Source organism: Apostichopus japonicus, chromosome 8 (genome assembly GCF_037975245.1).
Source record: "Apostichopus japonicus isolate 1M-3 chromosome 8, ASM3797524v1, whole genome shotgun sequence".
Taxonomy (NCBI): domain Eukaryota; kingdom Metazoa; phylum Echinodermata; class Holothuroidea; order Aspidochirotida; family Stichopodidae; genus Apostichopus; species Apostichopus japonicus.
Window position 1 is genome coordinate 28660233 of NC_092568.1, and position 27524 is coordinate 28687756.

A 27524-nucleotide genomic window follows, 5' to 3' on the forward strand; every position below is an offset into this window, starting at 1 on the left:
ATAGCATAACGTCATACAACGACCAAGTCTGAAGTATTAAATGGTTTACCTCATTGTTTCAACTTCATTGACCTCATGACCTTTGACATTCTAAATTAACTTCAAGATTTAATTTCCTACATGCGTAAAGTATGCAGAGTATGTTCTTCATATCCAAAAGGACAGACTGTTATGTGACCTTCAACATCAACTGTGAGTCTGAGATATCCTTCATGGATTTGGTCTATGACCATTGACCTATGGTATCTGACCCTATGACATTATCCCATGCAGAGGCACTATACCATATGACAGTCCCTAATGCTGTCATCTGTACAGATTAGGGAAGCCTGTGACAAACTTTTTTCTCCACACAAGCACATGTACAAAACACACACACATATACATTGTTTGACCTACTTGGAAAATGGTTAGCACCAAACATTATTGTGCTACCCTACAATAACTCCCATATAATAACTTAAAACAGATGTGCTTTTCACAAAGTAAGGCATGTGTCATTGCACCAGTCTACTAAGACTTTGAACACAATTGATGCTTGAAAGCTAAACCCCAAAAGGATCGTTCTCCTGGTAGTCAGTTCTTTGATGACAAAACAAATAAACTGAAAACAATATTGTTTTACATAAAGATACAGGTATTTCTAAAAATGATTACTATTTTTTTTAATTCTTCTTTCAATCATTTTTCATTGGCTAACTTCTTTGGGCAGAAAGCCAGCAGCAGACATTATACCCATGAACTTTAGTTAAAATTATTTTGCAAATCATGTGTTGTCTTGACAGAAGAGTAATAAAACTTTTAGCATTCAAGAATAATTTAAAATATGAGCAGTTCTTTGCTTTGAGCCACTGTTCTCTCTGAATAGTTCCAGAGTATAAACTGTTGGCAAGCTGAAATAGCTCTTCACACCATTCTTTTACCTTTATACTAGTTAATAAATGACTTTAAGTTGTGGCTTAGTTCTTGGATATCAAATGGTGTGTTTGGAGTTGCTGTAAGTCGCTAAATTCATTTTCAGCTTGATTTAAGTAATTACTGGTTAGCTTCCGGATTCCAGCCTTAGGACTCTATGGGTACGAAGTTTGGTACAAGTGTCAGAAAGTAGTGTTTTTCATCTTTGGAGAATGAGCGAGACCCGTCATGACTGGTTAATACAGAACTAGCTTTCATTGCAAGATTTCTTCTTTTATCATCAACAAAATTTGAACACTCAATGAGCAAACAGAGATTTCATGAATCTAAATATATTCATACCCTCAACTACCTGTTTGATTGTTTAACATAAACCAGGTTTCGAAAAAACAAGATGTTTCAACAATTGGAATTTTTGCCAAACATCGTCAAATGATATCTCACAAGGATTTTTAAAGTCGAAACTTTCTCCAAGACGTGGTGGTATTCTTTCTGCAGGATGTGCTAGGAACCTTCAAAGCAATCAACATTTCCTACCAATTCACCAATCTTACATTAGGAGCCTATTACAGAGGCAAAACTTAGCTACAACGATCTCGACTACAAAAACATAACTCTAGACCAAGTCAAGGAAGACCTTTATATTGGATTGTTCTTTATAGCATTCTCATTTCTGTCTACAGTTTATTTGACTATCCTTGCTATAAACCAACTGAAGGAACTTGTAAAGAAATGAACATCGCTGGGAGAATAAAACTATTCAAGGTATTACTGAATCAGTATTAAACTTAATGCACTTCACTTGGATGGTGTACTAAACAAGCAGCAGCTTATTTCAGATATAGACTATTGTCTGCAGTACAGAAGTTATTTCAGTACTCTAAGCAATAAGATATGGAGGATACCGACAACATCACAAGTGATTATTCTGAATTCATCAATTCGTCATATTATGAGAGATTCTGCGAAGGTGTTCAACCTGAAGTCTCCAGAGATCATGTGTTTTGTATTTTTTATGCTATCATTGGAGCCATAGCAATATTTTCTAATTGTTTATTCTTGATAACTATGCGTAAACAGTCTTCCTTAAGGAAAACATCGCTGAGTGTTTACTTAATGACTCTGTCATTTGTTGATATTTGTCTTCCTGTTTGTTATTTAACTTATGTTTTTCAGTCCTTACTCCTGGGTGTAATGGGTGTGTACGTGATATCTTTGCATCCTTTTTTCTTTTTTGGTCCTTTTACGTTGCAAGTTCTGTCAGAGTTTTTGATCATTGCAATCTTGCTAGACAGATACCTAGCTGTTCACAAGCCAATCCAGACAGCAATAGCATCAGGGAATGGGCATAAACTTCGCTGTGTAGCCGTTACAATCTGTTTGATATCATGTGGCAACACATTTTACAACATTACACGAAGCACTCTCAATATTATATCAGTGGAAGAATTGTTCACTTGTCAATTTGGTTCCCAAAATGTCACAATAAAATATGATCTGTGTCCTTTACGATACCGAAAAGGAACATTTCTTCTTGGTTATATTATATTTATAACAGATATCATCACAATGATCATTTCACTATCTTTGACTGTAATGACATACAGGAAATTGAATACTCCTCTCACTGTAGGTCAAGTACATGGGACAAACAATTTAAAGGTACAACGAAACTTGACAAAAATGACTGTCATAAACACTTTTATTTTCTTCACATGTGTTTTCCTCTATGATTTAAATCAATTTCTTCTTAAAGAATATATATATCTGGGACAATATTCTCCCATTATTGTTTGGGTAATCGGAAGTTTTCCTTTAATAAACAGTGGTGTTAACCCCATTGTCTACAACATATTTGGCACTCGTTATCGAAAGGCATTTTTAGAGACATACTCTTTTCTGTTTTGTTTCAAAAAGAGGCAACAATGCAACGATCAAGAATTAAACCAGATGCAGGCATAGCTCAAAGTTAAACACAACATTGTAGATACTTTAGGATGGTCTCATTGTGGGTAACAAATTAGCTAGGTCTTCATACATGCTGCAGACACATATCCCAATAAAAGAAATTATAATTGAGAAACTGTGATAGTGGAACGTGGATTGTCTTAATAGTACACAACGGAGATCTTTAATTGTATATAGGGTAGTATATTGTAACACATGCAATACACATTTCTCAATTAAAGAAATCATAATTGAGAAATTGTGATAGCGTAGTGGGACGTGGATTGTCTTAATAGTCCACAACGGAGATCTTTAATTGTTTATAGGGTGGTATATTGTAACATATGCATACACATATCCCAATAAAAGAAATCATTAATGTGAAATTGTGATAGCGTAGTGGGACAAGGATTTTCATAATAGTCCACAACATAGATTGTATATAGGACGGTATACAGTATTGTAACACATGCATGCACATTTCACACTAGAAACAACACCACATAGCAGACATTTTGATGGTGTATATTATCTAAAGGATCGTCTTAGCGCGCTACAACTTGGCTCTTTGTACATAGGATGGTATACAGAAACTTGAACAGTCAAAGGTAATGATAATCTCTGTGATTTTGCTCTGAGGTTCAGTTTTATTCTTCAATTGTCAGATGCCACTAGAAATGAGATAGATTTACTTGCTGTGATGACATCACCCACTCTGTTGTTGCCAGATGCATTCACAAAATTCATGTCCTCGCAATACAAAATACTATAAGAATGTGGTGTCAACTTACAGAAAATATCTGGGATTACTCAATTGTCTGGTACCGGGATATCCCTTTAAAAGGTTGTTAATAATGACAGTTTAGTTACTGACAGATTCACAATTTTATTTACAAAACTATTTGAAATTTAACAATTTGCTCTTAAATGTTACAAGTTTTATTGTGTTATAAACTGAATTGAACAAAGAAAAGGGAAATAGAATAACGTCTATAACTGTTATGTATCTAAATATTCGATTTTACACAAATTCCTTATTTTTTTCAATCCTCACAAATACTGTGTTAAGACTGTTAACATAATTTCTTCATCGCAGCTTTCTAATAATATTTTTCTCATGTTTATTACATAAACATGGAAAGACAAATAGCCTCTCTATTGTTATAAATGTTAACTGGTAAATACCAACCTACTGTAGTATCACTACATTTTTTTCACATTTTGTCATGAGATATTTTCTAATGTAAATATTTTCTTCATTCTTTCACAACAATTTACTAATGGTAAAGGTTTTACAGTTTAACTGGGTAATTAAAATGACCTCCGTTTTTGTAAATACTGACATTAAAGTATCCATCAATTTAGTTTAGGCAATTATTACTGCAGACCTCACAAAAGATGGTTTAAACTCCTCATATCTGTTTTCTACTCATGAATCATATTATGATGTTACTTGAATGTACAAGGGAAACAATATGAGCTCTTACTGTTATAAATATTAATTGCTTAATATCAGTCTATAGTAATATCTTAATCATATTCTTATTATAGTCAATATCTTTAATTTACAAGTTCATTATTCTTTGCAAATCTCACAAAAACTGTGTAAGCTCTTACAAGATCATTTCTTTAAGACAATTTTGTAATAACTAATTTTTTTCATATTGATTGAAGGTAAAGGGAAAATATAACAATCTCTGCTGTTGTCAATTTATATGAAAGTTAAAAGGGCCTGACATTTGATCCTAGCAAGATCTTTTTAAGGGTCAAATTGTTTAGCTTTGAAGAAGATCCTGCTAGGATTAACATGTCAGGCCCCTCTAACTTTTACATATTTACCTACACAGGGCTATTCTGGTAGATAATGCAGTTTCTTAAAAGTTTTTTTTTTTTCTCTCATTGACAATTCATATTAAATGTTAGAAGCAACCAAATGTATTGCTTACATTTTTCTCTTAGTTGTTTACAGAAAAGCACAGCTGTATTGTTGTTTGAAGTTTTATGTGCAGTGGATACTGTGATATGATTTAATTACATTTTGCTAGAAACAATTTATGAATTTTCAAATATTCTCAAAATGGCAATCATAAATATGGCTATTTAAAGTACAACACTGAGGCCGGGGCACCCTCATCCCTTTTTGATATCAAAGAAGAATAAATCCTTAGTTTCACAAAAATATAATGAGAAAAAGTAACAAGTCCAAACACAATGACATCTGACATTTATGAGATCTAGTCCTTCTTGAGATATCAAGTTTGACATGCTGGACTTTAAAAACTTTGAAAGCAACAACCTACAAGTTGGAATATGGATCAGTTTTTATCTCCAAAAAAATTATACATATATATACTTCTGAAGGTTGAAATGATAAAACCACTTCCTTGGCATATTGTTCTCAATGTTTTAAAATACATAATAAACAGGCAATCCATAGAGTTGCAGCAGAAGGCATCCAAAATGTTAGTTTATATCAGACTGCTATGATGTCTTCATAGCATGACATTATACAACGACCAAGTCTGAAGTATTAAATGGTTTACTTCATTGTTTCAACTTCATTGACCTCATGACCTTTGACATTCTACATTAACTTGAAGATTATAATTTCCTACATGCGTAAAGTATGCAGAGTATGTTCTTCATATCCAGAAGGACAGTCTGTTATGTGACCTTCAACATCAACTGTGAGTCTGAGATATCCTTCATGGATTTGGACTAGGACCATTGACCTATGGCCTCTGACCCTGACATTAACCCATGCAGAGGCACTATACCATATGACAGACCCTGTTAGGTAGTTTGGGGTAATAAGTTCAGGACAGTGTTATTCAATGCATTTCTACTTTAATTATCCGACTCTACAAAATGCCACTGCTTCCTTTCACAATCACAAAACATCAAGCCTTCATCAACAACCTCTGCTACCTTCCAACACTATCACCACTATCGTCTCTCACACAACCTCGGCTTCCCTCTTTCCATGTCTCTCGTTAATACCTTCGCTCCTCACCTCACAAAAGCCACAGCCCAACTGCCCTAAACCCTTCTACCTCCCTCACCTCATCTCTAGCTCTATCCTTTAACCCTATTAACAAGTCTTTACATGTGTAAGTAATCCCAGCATTCTAATCCCCTTAAGCTATCCCTAGGACATTCTTAAGCAGCTTTCTTCTCCTTACTTGCAGACTTCAAAACATACCCTAATGCTGTCATCTGTACAGATTAGGGAAGCTTGTGACACACTTTGTTCTTCACACAAGCACACCTACAATTGCACACAAACATACATCGTTTGACCCACTTAGAAATTGGTTAGTCCACCAAATGTCATTGTACTACCCGAAGGTAATTTCCCCCTTCACAAATCACAAAACTAATGCGACTAAATCCAACAAGTTTTTAGGAGCAAACTTCAAAAATTCCCCCTGAATGGTTTAGATATGGGGCTAAACCTTTATGGGAGGGCCAGAGGTCAATCAAGTGTATTACTAAAGGAGGGATCCTGCCGTGGGGTCAAAGGTCTATATAAGTAGAGCTTAGACACAAGGTTACCCTAATAAATACTTTGTGTGAAGTTGAAAACAAATGGGGAGTAGTTCTCTCTCTTTCCCGGATAAATGCAAAATATACACCCACTGAACCATTTTGCCCTGACTGATTATGAAAGGTGTTTGGCATTGTCCCTCAACCACCCCCTTCCCTGCATCCCCTTTGGGCATACCACTGATGTGCAAGGTCCTACTACTGTGGAATACACTTCTTGTACCTTTTGTTTGGGAAACATCTCTTGACACGGGTGGTGGAAAAGGATTGGGAATGTGTGGGAGGTGGGAGGGGGACGGGTGGGCACATGTGATGAGGTACAGTGGGATGAAGTAGCAACCTCAAAACTCCTTGTAAAAGTGAACCTCATGTGCATTCTGGATCACATAAAAACTTTAGATAATGAAAGGGCACTTGTAGTTTTGTAAAGGGTTATATTTTCTTAGCAAACAGGGACACTTCTAAATTTTAGAACAGATGCACTTTTCACAAAGAAAGGCATGTGTCATTGCACCAGCCTACTAAGACTTTGAACAAGATTGATGCCTAAAAGCTTAACCTCAAAAGGAACGTTTTCCTGGTAGTCAGTTCTTTGATGACAAAAAAAAATAAGCCAAAAGCAGTATTTTTTTACATAAAGATACAGGTATTTCTAAAAATGATTATTTAAATTCTTCTTTCAATCATTTTTCATTGGCTAACCTCTTTGGGCAGAAAGCCAGCAGCAGAAATTGTACACATGAACTTTAGCTAAAAAGTACTTTGCAAATCATGTGTTGTCTGGACAGAAGAGTAATAAAACTCTTAGCATTCACGAATAATTTAAAATATGAACAGTTCTTTGCTTTGAGCCACTGTTCTCTCTGAATAGTTCCAGAGTATAAGCTATTGGCAAGCTGAAATAGCTCTTCACAACAATCTTTTACCTTTATACTGGTTAATCAATGGCTTTTAGTTGTGGTTTAGTTCTTGGATATCAAATGGTGTTTTGGAGTTGTTCTAAGTCGCTAAATTCATTTTCAGCTTGATTTAAGTAATTACTGGTAGCTTCTGGATTCCAGCCTTAGGACTCCATGGGTACAAAGTTTGGTACAAGTGTCAGAAAGTAGTATTTTTCATCTTTGGAAAATGAGCGAGACCAGTCATGACTGGTTAATACAGAACTAGCTTTCATTGCAAGATTTCTTCTTTTAGATGGTCAACAAAATTTGAACACTCAATAAGCAAACAGAGATTTCATGAATCTAAATATATTCATACCCTCAATTACCTGTTTGACTTTTTAACATAAACCAGGTTTCGAAAAAACAAGATGTTTCAACAATTGGAATTTTTGCCAAACATCGTCAAATGATACGTCAAGATAATTTTGAAGGTCGAAACTTTCTCCAAGAGAGTTTGAAGAAAAAGTATAACTTGCTGGGGTTCTTTCTGGATGTGCTAGGAACCTTAAAAGCAATCAACATTTCCTACCAATTCACCAACAAATGTTACACCAGGAGCCTATTAATAATTAGCTACAACAATCTTGACTACAAAAACATAACTCTGGACCAGCTGTTCAAGGAATACTTTAATTTTGGATTGTTCTTTATAGCAGTTTATTCGAATACCCTTGCAATAAATCAACTGAAGGAACTTGTAAAGAAATGAACATCGCTGGGAGAATAAAAAAACTATTCACGGTATTACTGGATCAGTATTAAACTTAATGCACTTCACTTGGATGGTGTACTAAACACGCAGCAGCTTATTTCAGATATAGACTACTGTCTGCAGTACAGAAGTTATTCCAGTACTCTAAGCAATAAGATATGGAGGATACCGACAACATCACAAGTGATTATTCTGGATTCAACTATTCGTCATATTATGAGAGTGGCTGTGATCGCCTTCAACGTACAGTCTCCGAAGGTAAAGTCGTGTTTCCTTTTTATGCTATCATTGGAGCCATAGCAATACTTTCTAATTGTTTATTCTTGATAACTATGCGTAAACAGTCTTCCTTAAGGAAAACATCGCTGAGTGTTTACTTAATGACTCTGTCATTTGTTGATATTTGTCTTCCTGTTTGTGATTTAACTAATATTTTTCAGTGCTTACTCTTACATGTAATGGGTATGTACGTGATATCTTTGTATTATTTTTACCCTCTTGCTCGTTTTACATTTCAAGTTCTGTCAGAGTTTTTGATCATTGCAATCTCTCTAGACAGATACCTAGCTGTTCACAAGCCAATCCAGACAGCAATAGCATCAGGGAATGGATATAAACTTCGCTGTGTAGCCGTTACAATCTGTTTGATATCATGTGGCAACACCTTTTACTACATTACACAAAGCACTCTCAGTATTATATCAGTGGGAGAATGGTTCACTTGTCAATTTGGTTCCCAAAATGTCACATACAAAGAGGATTCGTATGCTGCTCAATTCAATAGAAAGACAACTCTTGTTTTTTATATTCTATTTATAACAGATATCATCACAATGATCATTTCACTTTCTTTGACCGTAATGACATACAGGAAATTGAATACTCCTCTCACTGTAGGTCAAGTACATGGGCCAAACAATTTAAAGGTACAACGAAACTTGACAAAAATGACTGTCATAAACACTTTTATTTTCTTCACATGTGTTTTCCTCTATGATTTAGATTATATTCTTTTTTTTGCTAATAAACATCTGGGACTACGACTTTCCAATATTAGTTGGGTATTCAATAGTTTTCCTTTAATAAACAGTGGTGTTAACCCCATTGTCTACAACATATTTGGCACTCGTTATCGAAAGGCATTTTTAGACACATACTCTTTTCTGTTTTGTTTCAAAAAGAGGCAACAATGCAACCAAGAATTAAACCAGATGCAGGCATAGCTCTAAGTTAAACACAACATTGTAAATAGTTTGGGATAGTCTTAGTGGGTAACAAATTAGCTAGGTCTTCATACATGCTGCATACACATATCCCAATAAAAGAAATTATAATTGAGAAACTGTGATAGTGGAACGTGGATTGTCTTCATAGCACACAACGGAGATCTTTAATTGTATATAGGGTGGTTTATTGTAACATATGCATGCACATATCACGATAAAAGATATCATAATTGAGAAATTGTGATAGTGGGACGAGGATTGTCTTGATAGTCCACAACCGTATCTTTAATTGTACAAAGGGTGGTTCATTGTAACACATGCATACACATATCCCAATAAAAGAAACCATAAATGAGAAACAGTGATGGCAAAGGGGGATAAGGACTGTCTTAATAGTCCACAACAACGATTGTATATAGGATGGTATATTGTAACACATGCATGCACATTTCTCAATAAAAGAAATCATTAACGGGAAATTGTGATAGCATAGTGGGACGAGGACTTTCTTAATAGTCCACAACATAGATTGTATATAGAATGGTATATTGTAACACATGCATGCACATTTCTCAATAAAAGAAATCATTAACGGGAAATTGTGATAGCATAGTGGGACGAGGACTTTCTTAATAGTCCACAACATAGATTGTATATAGAATGGTATATTGTAACACATGCATGCACATTTCACACTAGAAGCAACACCACATAGCAGACATTTTGATGGTGTATATTATCTAAAGGATCGTTTAAGTGCGCTACAACTTAGCTCTTTGCACATAGGATGGTATACAGAAACTTTAACAGTCAAAGGTAATGATAATCTCTGTGATTTTGCTCTGAGGTTCAGGTTTAATCTTCAATTTCATTTTTGTCAGATGCCACTAGAAATGAGATAGATTTACTTGCTGTGATGACATCACCCACTCTGCTGTTGCCAGATGCATTCACAAAATTCATGTCCTCACAATACAAAATACTATAAGGATGTGGTGTCAACTTACAGTAAATATCTGGGATTACTCAATTGTCTGGTACCGGGATATCCCTTTAAAAGGTTGTTAATAATTACAGTTTAGTAACTGACAGATTTACAATTTTTATTTTCAAAACTATTTGAAATTTAACAATTTGCTCTTAAATGTTACAAGTTATATTGTGTTTTAAACTGAATTTAACAGAGAAAAGGGAAATAGAATAACGTCTATAACTGTTATGTATCTAAATATTCGATTTTACACAAATTCCTTATTTTATCAATCCTCACAAATACTGTGTTAAGACTTAACATAATTTCTTCATAGTTGCTTTCTAATAAGAATTTTCTCATGTTTATTACATAAACAGGGAAAGACAAATAACCTCTCTATTGTTACAAATGTTAACTGGTAAATACCAACCTACTGTAGTATCACTACATTTTTTTCACATTTTGTCTTGAGATATTTTCTAATGTAAATATTTTCTTCATTCTTTCACAACAATTTACTAATGGTAAAGGTTTTACAGTTTAAGTGGGTAATTAAAATGACCTCCATTTTTGTAAATACTGACATTAAAGTATCAACCAAGTTAGTTTAGGCAATTATTATTGCAGACCTCGCGAAAGATTGTGTAAAATATCATATCTGTTTTCTACTCATGAATCGTATTATGATGTTACTTGAATGTACAAGGGAAACAATATGAGCTCTTACTGTTATAAATATTCATTGCTTCATATCAGTCTATAGTAATCTCTTAATCATATTATTATTATAGTCAATATCTTTACTTTACAAATTCATATTTCTTTGCAAATCTCACAAAAACTGTGTAAGCTCTAACAAGATCATTTCTTCAAAACAATTTTGTAATAACTAATTTTTTTCATATTGATTGGAGGTGAAGGGAATATATAACAATTTCTGCTGTTGTCAATTGGATACGAAAGTTAAAAGGGCCTGACATTTGATCCTAGCAAGATCTTCTTAAGAGGCAAATTGTTTAGCTTTGAAGAAGATCCAGCTAGGATTAACATGTCAGGCCCCTCTAACTTTTACATAGTTACCTACACAGGGCTTTTCTGGTAGATAATGCAGTTTCTTAAAAGTTTTTTTTTTTCTCTCACTGATAATTCATATTAAATGTTAGAAGCAACCAAATGTATTGCTTACATTTCTCTTTTAGTTGTTTACAGAAAAGCACAGCTGTATTGTTGTGTGATGTTTTATGTGCAGTAGATACTGTGATATGATTTCATTACATTTTTCTAGAAACCATTTATGAGTTTTCAAAATTCTCAAAATGGCAATCATAAATTTAAAGTACAACACTGAGGCCAGGGCACCCTCATCCCTTTTGATATCAAAGAAGAATAAATCCTTAGTTTCACAAAAAATATAATGAGAAAAAGTAACATGTCCAAACACAATGACATCTGACATTAATGAGATCAATTAATGTTGTCCTTCTTGAGATATCATGTTTGACATGCTGGACTTTGAGGTGAGTGTAATGCCTCTGATGTTGTTTAGCCATATTTTTGGTAGAATATCTTACATTACATGAGGTTCATGCTGGCAGTACCAATGAGTAAAGGAAGACCACCCATAATTAAATTGTGACAAATATAAATCATGCGCAAATTTATGATAACTTAGCTTTCACGAAGACATAGACCCTTAAAGATTCCGACTAGCGTGTAACACCTTTTAATTTTGAATTAATTTAATTTCTTCAACATATTAAAGCCCATGCAAAGGATGTCCTTTACAAGCAACTCCTTAGCCATACAAGGATCCAGTCAATGTAATTCTCTCTCCACCCCCCTCCTCTCTCCCCCCCATTTACTCTTATTGACCACCAAGACTTGTAAGAATAACTAACTGATGATAATCCATGGAACCACAATTGATACCAGCAAGCCTAAGCAAACAGAAGATACAGCTGAAGAAGATGATCAAGCTTATACTGTATTAAACTCCACTCGACTGTTGTGAAAATAGAAATGACCTGAGAAAGGAACTAAATGTGGCTTAGATAATACATCATACAGACAAGATCAAGGCAAATGTGTAAGCTAGCCTAACAAATAGGCCCCAAAGTACATTTATCATATAGGCTACTAAACCTAAGCCTAACAATGTAAGTTTTGCATATATACGTAACTTTGGCCCTCTGTAGGACTACACCAGCATCACACGCATACTCTGATACTGATACACTGATGGAACATATCGAGATGTTATACTAATTAACGTACAGGCAGCCATCATTAATTGTCCGACATCTTCACCCGCTTGTGCAACGTCTGACATGGCTATAAGAACATAATCATATGCCACTTTACTTACCTGGGTAGTCCTCATGGCTAGTCCAACAACTTCTGACATGAGATCAGCCATCTTTGTGATGACTGCCTCGGCAACTTCCAATCTCTGGTTCTGGAATTTTTCTCGGGCATTGCTCTCCTCCAGTTCAGCCTCTTTCAATTCCTGGAGATTAGATTGTGACGTAAAATATAGAACTAGAGAACCATCTCATTAACTTGTAACTTTACTAGTCACAAGGCTTTGTAGGGTAGAGCAGAAGACTGCCACTGCAGTGGACATGCCATGTTATCATTTTGAATATGTCTAAATTTATATAATGATATGCAATAATACTGTAGCTGTTTAGGGTGTCTATACCACTACAACTATTTAGGTTTCAGGGTACAAGACCACATCAAAAATCAGAGATACTTTTTTGACCTTTCCAAATTGCTACTTTGTGGTGTTGCTGAGTGGAGTCTGCCGTTGAAATTGCAATTTTGAGAATTGAAGAAAGTGTTACCAATCAATAAAAATATTACCAACCGGATGTATTCTTCCTAGTTTTAAGCTAATCTTTTTACATCTCTTTTGGAAGTAACTGGTTGCCCCTCTCACCAGAATCACTTGAGCATTTGGTAATGTATGGAGTCCATATAGCGTTCTCTTCATCGTCCAAATAGGCTTTAATTACCCTGGAGTTTTAGCGTAAACAGTCATTGACAATACGAACTATAATCAGACTGTTCCATGTAAAAGTATTCCAGGTGAAGGAACACCTCTGCTATGAATTGCTGGAAGGTCTACGTTAAGTTTTGAAAAAATTTCAAAAAGTAACAGATTATCTCAATCATTTTAAGTTTCTGTGATGCCAGAAACAGACAAATTAGTGGGTTGTTTTTAACAGGGACGTAACCAGGGGGAAGCAGGGGGAGCGACTGCTCCCCCCCCTTTCAGTGTCTATTTTTTTTTTAAACTGTTGTTTTTTTTAGCATGGTATTTTGTCAGTGCTCTTTTGTTCTTGAATACTCATCAGCTCCGTTAACTCAGTTATAATCGTAGTAACATTCAGGCCTACTGATTCAACTACTTACTTAGTTTGACAGAGCAATTAGCTAAATTTAGCCTATAGCCTATTAAAAGCCTACAGTTGGTCACGGCGTAATAAAATACATATTGCCTACCTAACCGCACTGGATGGAGTGTCACGAACCGTCTGCACAACAACGTCGACAACGTTCATTCTCATTCTTTCTATGATTCAACCTAATTTTTGTTGCACTAACAGCATGTTATGAAGCTAAGCTAGCAATCGTACTTGATATGCACTTCCTATAAATAATTATTACACTGCTAATACACTGCGATAACGTTATTTGTTTTTAGGCCACTGCACATCTGGCTGTCTTACAAAATATGAAAGTTTATATTGTCCATCAGTTAAGTTTGTCAAATGTATTAAAGTCCAGACATTGGACAATAAACAAGAATCATCCTACTGGAAAAATTGTAAAAGAGCACTATTTTTGTCATTCTGATATACTATGTAAAAGAACATGTCAAAGAATTCAAACAGGAAACAAAATCTGCTGATAATATAATATCATATGATAATGATGAAACTGGCAAAACATTGCACCAGATCACATCTTAGGACCTTCAATTGTTCAAAATATCTCAAAGGGGAGTGGGTCACCCGTTCCTCTTAGACCCCTCCCCCATATCAATCGCAAAAAGTGCTCCCCCCCTTTCAAATTCCTGGTTACGTTGCTGGTGTTTAACCATATTTGGAGGTAGTAATGAAATCCATGTTACAGAAGCAACGCTTTATATGCTACCTTTATTCGTCCATCCCCATCCCCCGTGCCCTCCCTCCCTTCTCTGTCTCTCTCTCTCCCCCTCCCCTTCCACCCAATTTTGCAATCCTTGAGGCGTGGACCAAACATTTCTCGATGAGGATCTTCCGAAAAATGCAATCTATGCAAAGCATTGGTGACTGATCTTCCAAAATATGAATGGCATAATACTGATTTATGAATTATAAACAAACCTTACTTTGCTAGAATGACTCTTTAATACCTAATCCAACAAAAGGCTTTTAGAAGTAATATAAACTAATTGATCAAACAAATCAATGGGTTAATTGATTGTATAATTTACTTCCTTAGCAGCATCCAGGATTTCTCTATTGCACTTGGTAGGGTTGTAACCTTTGAACCCACTGTCCTTGAGGGAGTCCACCAGTTTGAGTCCAAACGCTACATCTTCTGCTGATAGTTTCTGTTCCTGGTTGACCAACAGGTCGAACAAGAACAATTCAAACTTGCTAGCCTGAGTATGAAAAAGAAAAAAAAAGAAAAGAAAAGAAAAAAATAAAGAAAAAAGAAGAAACATTGCAGTAGAAAATGATACGCTTTGAAGGATTATTTCCAGTGTTCCAATAAGACTGTTTGAACGAAATGCTGGTAGGTGAAAACCACAATCCTACTTGAATGTTCAATCACAAAGATAAAAACGGTTTGAAGTTTTGTCTATTAAGTTTAATGGACATTTCTGGCAATAGTGGAGTGAGTGGTCCAGGTGAAGAAGAAAATGATACGCTTTGAAGGATTATTTCCAGTATTCCAAGAAGACTGTTTGAACGAAATGCTGGTAGGTAGAAAACCACAATCCTACTAGAATGTTCAATTACAAAGATAAAAACGGTTTGGCTATTAAGTTTAATGGACATTTCTGGCAACAGTACAGTGAGTGACATCATCATAGCAAATGAATTAGCTATCAGAAGGAAATGAATGGCATCAGTTTGATGAGGCTTGAACTCTGAGTGTTTAGACTCAAGTCTCACATGGTATCAAATGTCCCCTAGTCATTCTGTATGCTTCTAACTATGATTCTTGAAGTTAAGACAAACTATGATTCCTGATTTGCACACCCTGACCCACCTTCCACCCTCCGCTACCACCCCCCCCTCCCCAACCCCCCTACCACCCTACCTACCCCCCCCCCTTGAGGAGGTGTACCTAAACGACTGTTTTTAATGGGCACAATCATTTGCTATGGTATGGTCAGGGATGACTTATTTTCCCTAACAAATTCTAACAACTTTTCGGTGACTTGACAGATATTTGGGGGCCTGGGCCCAAATTGCCTCCCACCCTTCCCCACTCTCTTGAGATGACAGGGAATTTTTAAGTCACAAAAGGTGATGTGTTACATTACAGCCATATATACCTGAGGATGTACACTAAGCAAGCTCTTCAGAAGTTCCTTGCTTTTATGGACATGAGCTACTTGCAGGGTGTATATCCGTAGTGCAATGTCCTGATTGGGTGACATCATGTGGCACAGTAATTGTGCGAGCTGCACCCTCAACGTTTCCTTGCTGGCCCAGGCAATGCTCTCAAACTGTTTGCTACGCCCGAGTTTCTTTTCCTGAAAAGGATGCGTGGGTTGGAAAAAGTGTAACCTCTCATTAGTTGATTTGGATAGAGGGTGACAATTGCAACTGACATAGAGACGTGAATCAAACACACACGGATCTGTTAATCAGGAGGACATTTATTCAGAGAGTAAAACTAAGACAAAAACAGGAAGAATGATTATGGGCAAATATTTGCATCATGATTGACCAATAGCTCATGGCGAACAGGGAACAAGTCCTGACATCACCATTTACACAAAACTCGAAGCTAGGCAGGATACAAGACTACCAGCAAAAATTACCATGCAATCTTACACTCCTGTAACAATCACGAGATGCCCATGTGGCGCCATGTGAAACTTACTTCCTTGAGTATTTGACTTTAACCAAAGTAATATTACCCACTGTAAAATGCATTCCAAAAACACAAGATTGTAATAAAGAGCGATATTAATTTTAATATGAAGGACAAAAAAAAAGGAAAAGGAAAAATATCCAGAGTTTCTGAAATTATCCAAATTGCATTTGGCTGCAGTGAAACTGCAGTAACTACCAGCAAAATAAAGCTACATACAAAGAGCTTGTAATGTATAGCACTGTAAGTTTCCTTTCAAATAAATTCCAAATTCTCCAATGTTTAAGTGTCAATTTCATTTTCAGAACCTTAAACAACTTAAAGTTGTCAAGTCTTCCAACCCCTTCTTCAAGTATTTATGCTTGGTCAACAATATGTAGACATCCAACTATGTATACTTCTGGAGGGGCTTTTGCTCCACCTCCCCCTCCCCCCCCCCCCCCGGCAGACAAAATATTTCAAAGATTCCTAGTTGACTGTACATAAATGTTATAATACGTAAATGCAGTTCAACCTTACCAGTTGAAAATTCTTCAACATGGCTTCTGAAAGTTGCAAAATATAGCACTCTTTTGCATCTTAATACCCTCCATTTGACCAAACTCTCTCAAAGGACCAATTTCTCAGATTGCTCCCCTCCACAACTTAACCCTCTTACCCACCTTTCCAGTTTTCCTGAAAGTAAAGGTGATTACACACAACCCCCCAACCCCCCCCCCCTCCCATTGCATGTAGAATTACACATCCATCACATACCAAAGTAGCAGCTAGAGCTTCAGAAAGGAGAAAGAAGAGCTCTTTGGCGAGAGATGTCGAGCAGGAATCCGGATTATCCTCATTCTTTGCAAGCATTTCTGGATCTGGATGAATGGATAGAAAGAAATTAATGTCACATTATTGCATATAATAGGACAAGGAAATCCACCCAACAAGCCCCCCCCCCCCCCCTCCCATAAAAAACACACTCCTCATTGATTTGAACAGCTATGCAAGAGATCAGTGCACCTTTATATGAATGTCACAAAAGTTAGCTTCCAAACCTACCCCTCCTCTTAACCCTATCCCTAACTCTAACCATATCCCAAGCTCTAATCCCTACCTCTCTGCCTCACCCTATCCCTAACTTTAACCCTACAACATTCAGATGAACCACAATCTTAAACAAGTTTTAACTCTACTACAATGTGTAAAAATAGTATCCAAGTTCTAGGTATATGTGAAAACCCTAGGTATGGACTTCACATAAGAATGCAATAGGCTACCATGTTGATATGCCTAGGTATGGACTTCACATAAAGCTAATGTATTAGGCTACCAAGATTGATGAGATAACTGAGAATATGAAACAATAGGGGAAACAAGTTTGGCTGTAAAATTATGATTCCTCCATCAAAATTTAGATGTCCACCGAAATCAAGAGCAGTTTGACAGACGGAAGCATCCCTCTGTTAGTACCTCTTTGTGTGACGAGTCTGACAGACAGTAGACAAAGTTTCTGGAATCTCTTGGTCAGTTCTTGTTCACTGACCATTCCGACTCCAGGCATGGACTCATTCCTCAGTCTCTGGCCACGGAGAACGTTGTCCACTTCAGCTGAAAATCTTCTCTCTGTAACAAGAAGAACAGGAAACGTGTGAGAAGCAGTGGGAAGCTCATCAAAATACGACTACTCCAGATTGTGTTGAATGTTGTCAGAACAAAATAAGCTGGAATGATAAACCCTCCCATGTTGACTACTTGCAAACATAACTTACATTTCGTTTATGCAACTTAACAAACTTGAATTTAGGTAAGTTTCTTTTAACAGCATTCTATTCTATTTTACGAGACATATCATCGGCTTTGTCAATTAACTTTTGACTTTATCGGCTGTGAGGAACGCAGGCACTCTCCCAGTTCTAGCTCTTAATTTCCAGTATCCTTCTAATAAATCTTTATACCGTAGGTCTGCATTGATCGTGTGGATTGCGTTCTCTGATCCGAGCTCCCTGTTTCCTTGAAAGATTCGGGTCTGTCCACACTCGCTCCTTCGGTAGAGTAACTTCGACGTTTGGTAATCACTCCTGTGAAGCCAAGGCAAATTCATATCCATTGAAGACACGCGTGGTTACTATACTGCAGTAGAAGCAACCCGTCACTTGATATGATGACAAACGTTTTGGGTGCACTATACTAAAATATTTTTCATCTTGCACATTTTTCAGTGTTGTTTTTTTTTTTGTGTTTTGTGTTCCCAATATATTTAAAACGACCTTCCTAAACGTTTACAAAGAAATTTGGACAATTAATTTGCACAAGAAGAAAATCCTAGAAAAGGAAAAAAAAATAGAACGGCCATCTTGCATTTCCCAACATCCCAGACAAGCTTAATAACTGAGTATCTAAATTAACCCTTAATGAAAGCAATGCAAGAAAATGTGAAAGAAATTAATTACTCTATTCTACTACCAAAAGATGGATTAAAATTGTTTGCTTTGCAATAAACTTCAACCATATAGCGAGTTTGATTAGCGAAAAGGCTTTCCCATCACCAACAAGAAGTAGTAAAACAGAAGGCAAAATAAATTTAAAAAAAAGGAACAGCGGTGCCCATTAAAGGATGATGAGGGAAAAAATTTGGTCAAGCTACCTTAAAATGATGTAATATTGGGGTCTCAAATATACACATGGGAAATATTTCATGATACGATTAAAAGAAAAACTACAACCGTCAGATAAAATACTTCTGTTGAAAATCAGAGACAAAATTGAGCGAGCAAGTTCGTCGCTGAAATTTGATTATATAGAGATCTCCTGATTTTTCATATTTCAAGGACAAAGAGTATTGCTTACTCTTAACAAACAGACAGCAATCATACAAGAAAAGAGGGCAGTAATGTCTATGAACTTGAAGTGGTGGTGGAAACATTTCCCAGCAGAGTGCTGAAAAAATGGGGGAAGTTAAACAAAAGAGATGATAGAAAAGAGACTAAAAGAAGAAAAAATAAAAGAGATGGAATGAACCTTCAGGAAGAGGTGCGCCGACCTGCTGCTGCCACTTAAATTGCTCATACTTCTGCTCTGTAATTAGATGAAAAGACTTATCTACGTCAACAAAATGAACAGAAAAGAGGATGGAGAAGAAAGTAATGAGCAGGTGCAGAATCACACGAGTTTGGGGGTGTATACCTATCCCCCCCACCCCCACCCCCACCCTCTTTCACAAACGGAACTGGAAAGTGGTAATTAGCACAAACTTACATTTAGACCTAATTTTATAGTCTAAATATACCTCAGAATGCCCCACTTGGTGTCCAAAGTTTTAACATTTCTCTAGTGAGAGTGTGTGAGTGTGGGGGGAAGGGGAGGGGGGAGGGGATGGTAGGCCTCCAGACCACCTACACAAGAGGCAATTTCCATGACAGGGTCATACCCCCTCAGTAATAAAATCCTGGATCTGCCCCCATGATAGGTGTTATTTTCAATGAAGTTAGCAAATGGAATTAGCACAGATGAAGCTTTTTCTTTTTCTATTGTTTTTTGTTTACATAAACTCATTGCCATGATAAATCTACACTAACACACACAACAACAACAAGTCAAACAGGACTATGTTAATTTTCCTTGCCCCCCCCCCCGAAGAAGTGGAATAATTAATTATTACAGGTGGTAAATGTTACTTCCACTGCACCATACTGATATGTCAACATACTGTTATGACACACATTTTGTTCAGAGACAATTCTCTTTAGTTTTATTGGAATAAAATACTTTATTGTTGTTGTAACATTTACATTTCTAGGATTTGAAAAGTCACAGAGATAAAAACATCATCAAAAGCAAAAGGGTGGTCTCATGTAGTATGGATCTGAACTCTTGAGGCCAGATGCCGACAAGTTGGTACTATGGAACTCTTGTGCTTTAATGTTTAATGTAATTTGACAGACGACAGCTAAGTATATTATAACAGATTAGCAAAAATAGCAACTCATTTATGCAAGCACCAAGAGTTGAAAAAAATTCATCACTTTTCTTCAAACTAAAAAGGGCAAGAAGTGTTAGGAAGTTATTTATTTATTTATTTATTTCATTTATTTTATTTGTTTCTAATTGATTTATATTTCATTTATTTATAAGTTCCTAATTTTTATACTTTGACTAGATGATAGCAGTATCTGTTTGTAACAGAAAACCGACTCAAATTCAAAAAGTATGGAAAAACCATAGCAACTATTACAACGACAGGTTACTGTTACTAGATAGCTATTAAAAAAGTGCTACATGTAATTTAGCTTAACTATCGTCTTACTTGTGATACATGAAGGTCAGTTTCTTCCATTCTTAACCATATCTTCCACAGATGACAATAATTTTGCACCGTATCAAATCTACCTTCAATTCAGGATAATTTTAGTTTATACTGGGCATTAAACAGTGGCGAAGTGTCCATACAGTCAGAGGGGGCGGATCCCCCCCCCCTGACGACCTCAAATGGACTGCTGGCGCCCTTTTCAGCTTTTTCCCTCTTTTTACTTATTTGCGATTGACTTTTTTATTGCGCTCTCAAATACCTATTGACATTTGTCACATTTTATTGGTGTAATTTTCTGACAAAATGGCAATGGCACCTATTTATTCTTAGTTTATCTGCAAGGCCCGGAAAGAGTCATTTCCGGTGAAAATTTTTTGTACGCTCCGCGCCAACATGTGGTGGCGCTCCGCTTAGATAGTGTCGAAAGCGCCCCTACAGACCATTCTCGCCCCCCCGACCAATACCCCTAGCTCCGCCACTGGCATTAATGATTCCGTATTAAACTCAACTATGAGAACACCTGTTAGTATGTTTTGAGCAGTTTAAAGCCTGATGTATAATAGAGAGATTTTCTTCAAAAGGAGCAAATCCTTTATTGCAAGCACCATGTCCCCCATTAACTCCTCCTGACCCCTGACAGATAGTTCTCTTTTTCACCAAATTATTTAAAAAAATTGATTCATAGCTTCTCTTTGGAATTAAAAATGGCATCATATTGTCCATACTGAAAGTCACCTTAAATTAGTGCAAACCTGTTTAAAGCGACCCGATCACCTGACCTTAACTTCACCCAACTACTCTATTTGCCAACTCTACCAATGTTACCTGTCATGAACAGCTAATGTGCATTTGTAAATTTTGAAAGGGTGGAGAGTGAAATCAACATATGGAACACAACTGTGGCGGCAAGTGGCCAGAGGTAAGAGCGAATAAATAGTTTGATCTTTTCCGAGTGCCCGACCTGCGTAAGTCTTGGTCCTGTTCAGGATCATCAATATCTTCTTTTTGCCCATAGCTGAATCGGTTGCCATGGTTACTGTCCTGAAATACTCCAAAACTTCACGGAAGATGTACGACTGGGTCTCGAGAATGATTTCCGTCTCCAGTGAATCGGTTCCTGTAGGAGAGAGAGAATGTTCTTTTATGCAGCAATGGGGTCCCCAACTGTGAGCTAAGTCAACATCTAGTAAACTTCTAGTAAACTTCACAAGCTGTTTCAGAACCGTCAGCATGGTACCACCGGAAGTAGCATGGCGGGACCATAAGTCGATCACTAGAAGTATAAACAATGTCTTTCCTAATTACTGAAGACATCTTGCAAAATATGTCCAACGTTTAAAGTCAAACAAACTTCGTTTACGCACCTTAATTGGTAATTTCTAGAAGGTGCCTTAAATTGCACAGTTGAAACCTTCAACTTTTCCTGCATGCAAGTTCATCAGGATACTTTGATTCAGAGATCTGTAAACAGTACAGATCATGCACATAGGAACCTAGTGCCCTCCCATTTGAAACATGGCAAAGCCCCACTTACAAGATCTTGGTTGGTTCAGTTTGTAGCAATCAGAAACCGTTAAGCAAAACTTCCAATTGCCATAATAACAAAGCACTCAACATTGTGAAATGAATATGTTGCTGCACTTTAGAAGGTTAACCTCATAAGTACATTCCCCGTTCATCAAAATATTAACCTTACTAACTAATAAATTGAGGTTAAATAGGCGATTCAAGAATATCACGATATTGATCTGTATTTGAGAGCATTCACAGCCTCCATTTCAACATTCTATTATTTTGCTTATGAAATAAAAAAAAATTCCCTCGTTTGCACTGTCATCATTTGAATGGTGAAGATATGTGTATTAACTACCCTCAATCCAGTTGACCTTATTAATAGATGCTAGTCGCTACCGACCTAACCCCCCCCCCCCCCTCTTATAATAACTGTTTGGAGGAGTTCCAACATTACTCTTTTGGATAGTGTTAGTGCTTCATAATTTCTAATAGTTAAACTTCTAAACAAAGAATAGTCCAACGGTTTTTCATATTAATGATATACAACCTATTCTTAACTAAACTACAGAGAGTAACTTTCTGAAGTTAAAGGTTACCCATACCATGGTTATGTTGCAGTCACATCAGAGAAATTGTAATAAGGACCACTAAAATTAATTTCACAACTACTTCAAAGACAATAGATCATTTTCTGGCATTTTTCAAAATGTCACGATTTGGTTCAAAGGGTGAGAATCTTTGCTTAGAGCCAAAAGAAACACGAATATTAGTTTACCCTCGGAGCTTCAAATGGATCATATCCAAGGGGGTTGAGAAGCACCCCTCCTTGCCTAACCTCTCTCCCCAAAAACGGGGAAAGTTAGAATTACTCGTGCATGGAAATGGAATCTTGTTCATTTTGGAAGATGCTCCCTCACATAACAACCCTTTCCGAATCCGCAAACCCATTCCTCCCAAACTGAAATAATTTTCCTCAACCACCTAATCTGTTCCATCTCATTCCCATCCCCTCATACCCATGCAATATTTGCTTCTCATCTTTCCATATGCTGTTGAGCAAATGGAGGTCTGAGAGAAATACTAATATATAGTATTCTTCTTTGTTATGAGCACCAATAAAAAAAACCAACCAACCAACAACAAACAACAACAACACACACACAGAGACAGAGTGAACAGACAATTATCTCTTACCATACTTTATCCTGAATCTCTCCTCCAGACCTCCTAAAAGCATCATCATATCTTCAAAATGTTGATAGAGGTCAGGTTTGTTGAAACTAGAAGAATTGAATATAAAAAATGAAACACTAGATGCAGTAATGACAACAAAAGTAGGAAAGAAAGAAGATCCCACAAATACTAGGCATTGTAAACAGTAGTATGACATATAAATTACTTGCAGGGATCTTCTGGTGGCTGAAGTTGATTGCATTAAAGGCATTGAAGGCTCGCCCCAAACCACGTGCAGCCATCTGAAAAAGTTAACTTTCCGTTGCATGCAAGTGACATTTTGTTCGTGTCGCTACAAAATACAGACAGTAATGAAACGTGATACCTTGTTATCTTTAGCTGGACCTGAGATGTCCATCGCTGTATCGTTTGTTCACTGTGCTATAGGCACTGACTGCAGCTGTATGTACTGACTGTACACTAGTGTCTAATTACCACGGTAGCAAGCTGTGTGTGTATTTTTCGGGATCATGGTGGTGTCTAACACTTCTGTTACACCTCATTCAAAACTAGGTCAGATTACCGGCATTAGACGTTTCTTTTTGCGCGAGTCTTCACACCTTTTAAATACTTTATTTCAGAAAGTTTTCTGCATTTTCAACAAATAAAAAAAAAATGAAGCCACATTCTCATAACACTTTGTATTGTAGAGATACAAATTTTGGTATGGTTGATAAATTGCTGATATTTAGTAAAGTCACCTGGCCACAGCAGTGTGCATGATGTCATCAGGGAAATTGAACTTAAAATGTCTTTCTTTTTCTTTATAATATTTCAATCATTCATCACAGGAGAAAAAAATAATACTTTTACCCAAAAACAAAATTGCATTTTGGTGAAAAAAAAAGTACAGAGAACTTTGACAGCTAAGCAACATTCCAAATGTATCAGGTTCCACGGATAGAGGACTAGAAGATTATAATAACATCTTCTATGACAACCACTTCAGCCGGCTAAAATAGGGTGCATTCGATCAACTATGACTGGAGTTATTGAGATGGTGTTTTCAACTAACAGTGTGGAATATTTTTTCTCTTCAACGTACGTGGTTACATTGTCAGGTCCCGAAAATTCCCTCCAATGATGCACCGCTTTCAAGTACAGTGATTGTGAGAAGACTGATAAATGACAAGTGGCAATAACTATTCCTTCTTTAACAAGAGTTATTTGTAAAGTTTGAAAACTTCAAAGAGACAATATTTAGCTTATGCAATGGGGAAAAAAAAAATAGTACGGTTGCGTCTCAGCTGAATATGAAGGAAAATACGCTACGCAAGGTTTAAAAACCGGTCATTGTACTATGTTTCCTGCTTCAAGTTTTTGACTTCTAAACAATATTATGATCCACCGAAACCGTGGCAACTGGATTCCTGTCTTAGTCGTTTACAGCCGTTGGTGTAATATTGGTGGGGTACTACCAGTAACCCTGCCGTATATAAACACTTGGTCAATTAAAACAATCAGGCTGTTCACTGAATAAAGCTGCTGGCTCAGCTCATATTGTGATTTCCTTTCTTTTCTTCCCAAATGATACAAAGACATAGATACCCTCTTCATGTTGGACCAACGCAAAGCTGGATTAAAAGATTATGGGACATGGATTTATATATGTCCAGTGGGGGAAAATACAAAAAAAATATTGGAAATCTCTTCAGCAATTTAGAGTGAGGCTAAAAAGCAAAACAAATAAGAAAAAGAAAAAAAAATCTTAAATTTGAATAAAGAACTTTTCCAAAAATTTCTAAGTGCTCACTAGAATACTTTGTTTGCGATACTCGCCAGGACGTGTTGGATATTCTCCACGAGAAGGTCGAGTTCTTCGGGACAGGCTGAGTCTGAGCAGAGTGCGCTGGTAGCAGCCAGGACATTGACTACAGCCTCGATGAACCCATTCTCCAAAAGAACAGGAATGAGCACTGGTACACCTTCAAAAAGCTGTTGGATGACAAGGAAACAAACCATCAAATATCTGGGCGAAGACTTCATTTAGTAGGCGTGGGGGGGGGGGGGGGGGTAGAGGCCTGCACTCTTCGTTTTGAACACTGGAGAGGGTAACTGCATCATCTTTTTGATGTCAGATCAGGAAGACAAAGAAGATATCAGTGTGGTTGAACAATTGTACCCTTCACAGCTGGCTGCCATCAAAGAAATCACCACTTACGACTGCCCCTTCTATTCCTCTGACCACTTCCACCCCCTACCCTCCCCTTCCTCTATGGATGCTAATGTATCCCCAGCAGTCATTAAGTTCAAAATTACTGAGGCAGGCGAAATCATCCAGTCAGAAGTCACTGTGTGTTTAGTAGATATGGTGAACGAAGGCTGCTTGGGAGTAGACATTAACTACATTGGATAATCAATTGGGGGGGGTGGGGGGGAAAGGGAAACAATCAGAATTTAAGGAAGCTCACATTTAACCAAAGGGGGCACTGACAGGCTCTCATAGCTTCCTGTGGCATGCTTTTGCCGGTCATATGTGGCACTGAACATACCAAAGAAGAAGATACTCTATACACCAATGACAAAAAACAATGAATACTTCAGTTCTTGTTACTCTGTGTAAGACTCCAAAGGCAAAATTTGCAAAAGGAGTATTTTCTCAAATTTTTGACAAATGTAAGACATACATGATGAAAAAGATATAGCATATTTGACAGGTCATTAAAACTATAAAGATATTCAAACCGTGAGATGTGATCAAGTCAACTGACATGCAGGGTTATACAGAGCGTCTTGGTACAAAGGACAGGGTCGTGGAGACATCTTTCCAGTACTGATAATAAGAGAATGGTGGACATCTGGCTGAACTCATCTGGAGCTCTCATGTCATTAAAATCAAGTCTAAAATAAAAAACAGTATCATTTCATAAATAATTCTCATGTCAAAACAAGAAAAGGGAAAGGGGCCGACTGACTGATGAAGAGGTAAAAGAGTTTCATGTATATAATCAAATCCTGGCAAGAGTCTAGTTAAGCAACAAGTTAACCAGTACTCAATTTTACTACTAAAAAGATGGTTTTTACATAGTTTGACATTTTTTAAATTAGCTATGTTTTTCACATCTGTATGATACAAACTTTCAATACATTCATATTTTTTTACTTACTCAATGTGGTACAACCAGGGCTAGTTTCATACATTCATGCATTTTCATTCACAAACTGGTGCAACCAGTTGTTAATTTGATGTATTCATTAATATTTGTCCTCAAAGAGATGCAAGCCGCTGGTAATTTCATACATTCATACATCTTTATATGCAAAATGGTGCAATCAGCTGTTAATTTCATTCAGTCCTACATTTTGCTATACAAACTGGTGCAACCAGCTGTTAATTTCATACAAATTCATACATCTTCATATGCAAACTGGTGCAATCAGCTGTTAATTTCATGCAGTTATACATTTTCATATGCAAACTAGGGCAATCAGCTCGTGATTTAATACAGTCATTCATTTTTCTATGCAAACTGGTGCAATCAGTTGGTAATTTCATACATCTTCATGTGCAAAGTGGTGTTATCAGTTGTTAATTTCATGCAGTTATACATTTTCATATGCAAACTAGGGCAATCAGCTCGTGATTTCATACAGTCATTCATTTTTCTATACAAACTGGTGCAATTAGCTGGTAATTTCATACATCTTCATATGCAAAGTGGTGTAATCAGTTGTTAATTTCATGCAGTTATACATTTTCATATGCAAACTAGTGCAATCAGCTTGTGATTTCATACAGTCATTCATTTTCCTATACAAACTGGTGCAATTAGCTGGTAATTTCATACATCTTCATATGCAAAGTGGTGTAATCAGTTGTTAATTTCATGCAGTTATACATTTTCATATGCAAACTGGTGCAATCAGCTTGTGATTTTGTAGTCATTCATTTTCCTATACAAACTGGTGCAATTAGCTGGTAATTTCATACATCTTCATATGCAAACTGGAGCAATCAGCTGGTAACTTCATTCAGTCCCACATTTTCATAAGCAAACTGGTGCAATCAGCTGTTAATTTCATACAGTCATACATTTTCCTATACAAACTGGTGCAATCAGTTGGTAATTTCATAGTCATACATTTTCCTACACAAACTGGTGCAATGAGCTGGTAATTT

The 27524-nt window shown here is 36.6% G+C and overlaps 1 protein-coding gene across 7 annotated transcripts in view; it reads right to left on the bottom strand.

Moving 5' to 3' along the window:
* LOC139971454 (lysosomal-trafficking regulator-like) overlaps positions 1–27524 on the bottom strand; it is an 85231-nt gene that overhangs the window by 20760 nt on the left and 36947 nt on the right. For 4 of the 7 annotated variants that reach the window (XM_071977936.1, XM_071977935.1, XM_071977942.1 and 1 more), the window contains 11 exons: positions 26116–26245; positions 25158–25339; positions 23366–23451; positions 21618–21773; positions 19369–19425; positions 18306–18428; positions 17821–17973; positions 17122–17225; positions 15821–16021; positions 14747–14917; positions 12629–12769 (listed from right to left, as the gene is read on the bottom strand). In XM_071977936.1, the coding sequence (XP_071834037.1) occupies positions 12629–12769; positions 14747–14917; positions 15821–16021; positions 17122–17225; positions 17821–17973; positions 18306–18428; positions 19369–19425; positions 21618–21773; positions 23366–23451; positions 25158–25339; positions 26116–26245 (1504 nt within the window). The remainder of the gene's footprint in view (positions 1–12628; positions 12770–14746; positions 14918–15820; positions 16022–17121; positions 17226–17820; positions 17974–18305; positions 18429–19368; positions 19426–21617; positions 21774–23365; positions 23452–25157; positions 25340–26115; positions 26246–27524) is intronic. The other 3 variants (XM_071977937.1, XM_071977938.1, XM_071977940.1) reach the window with 3 other exon arrangements.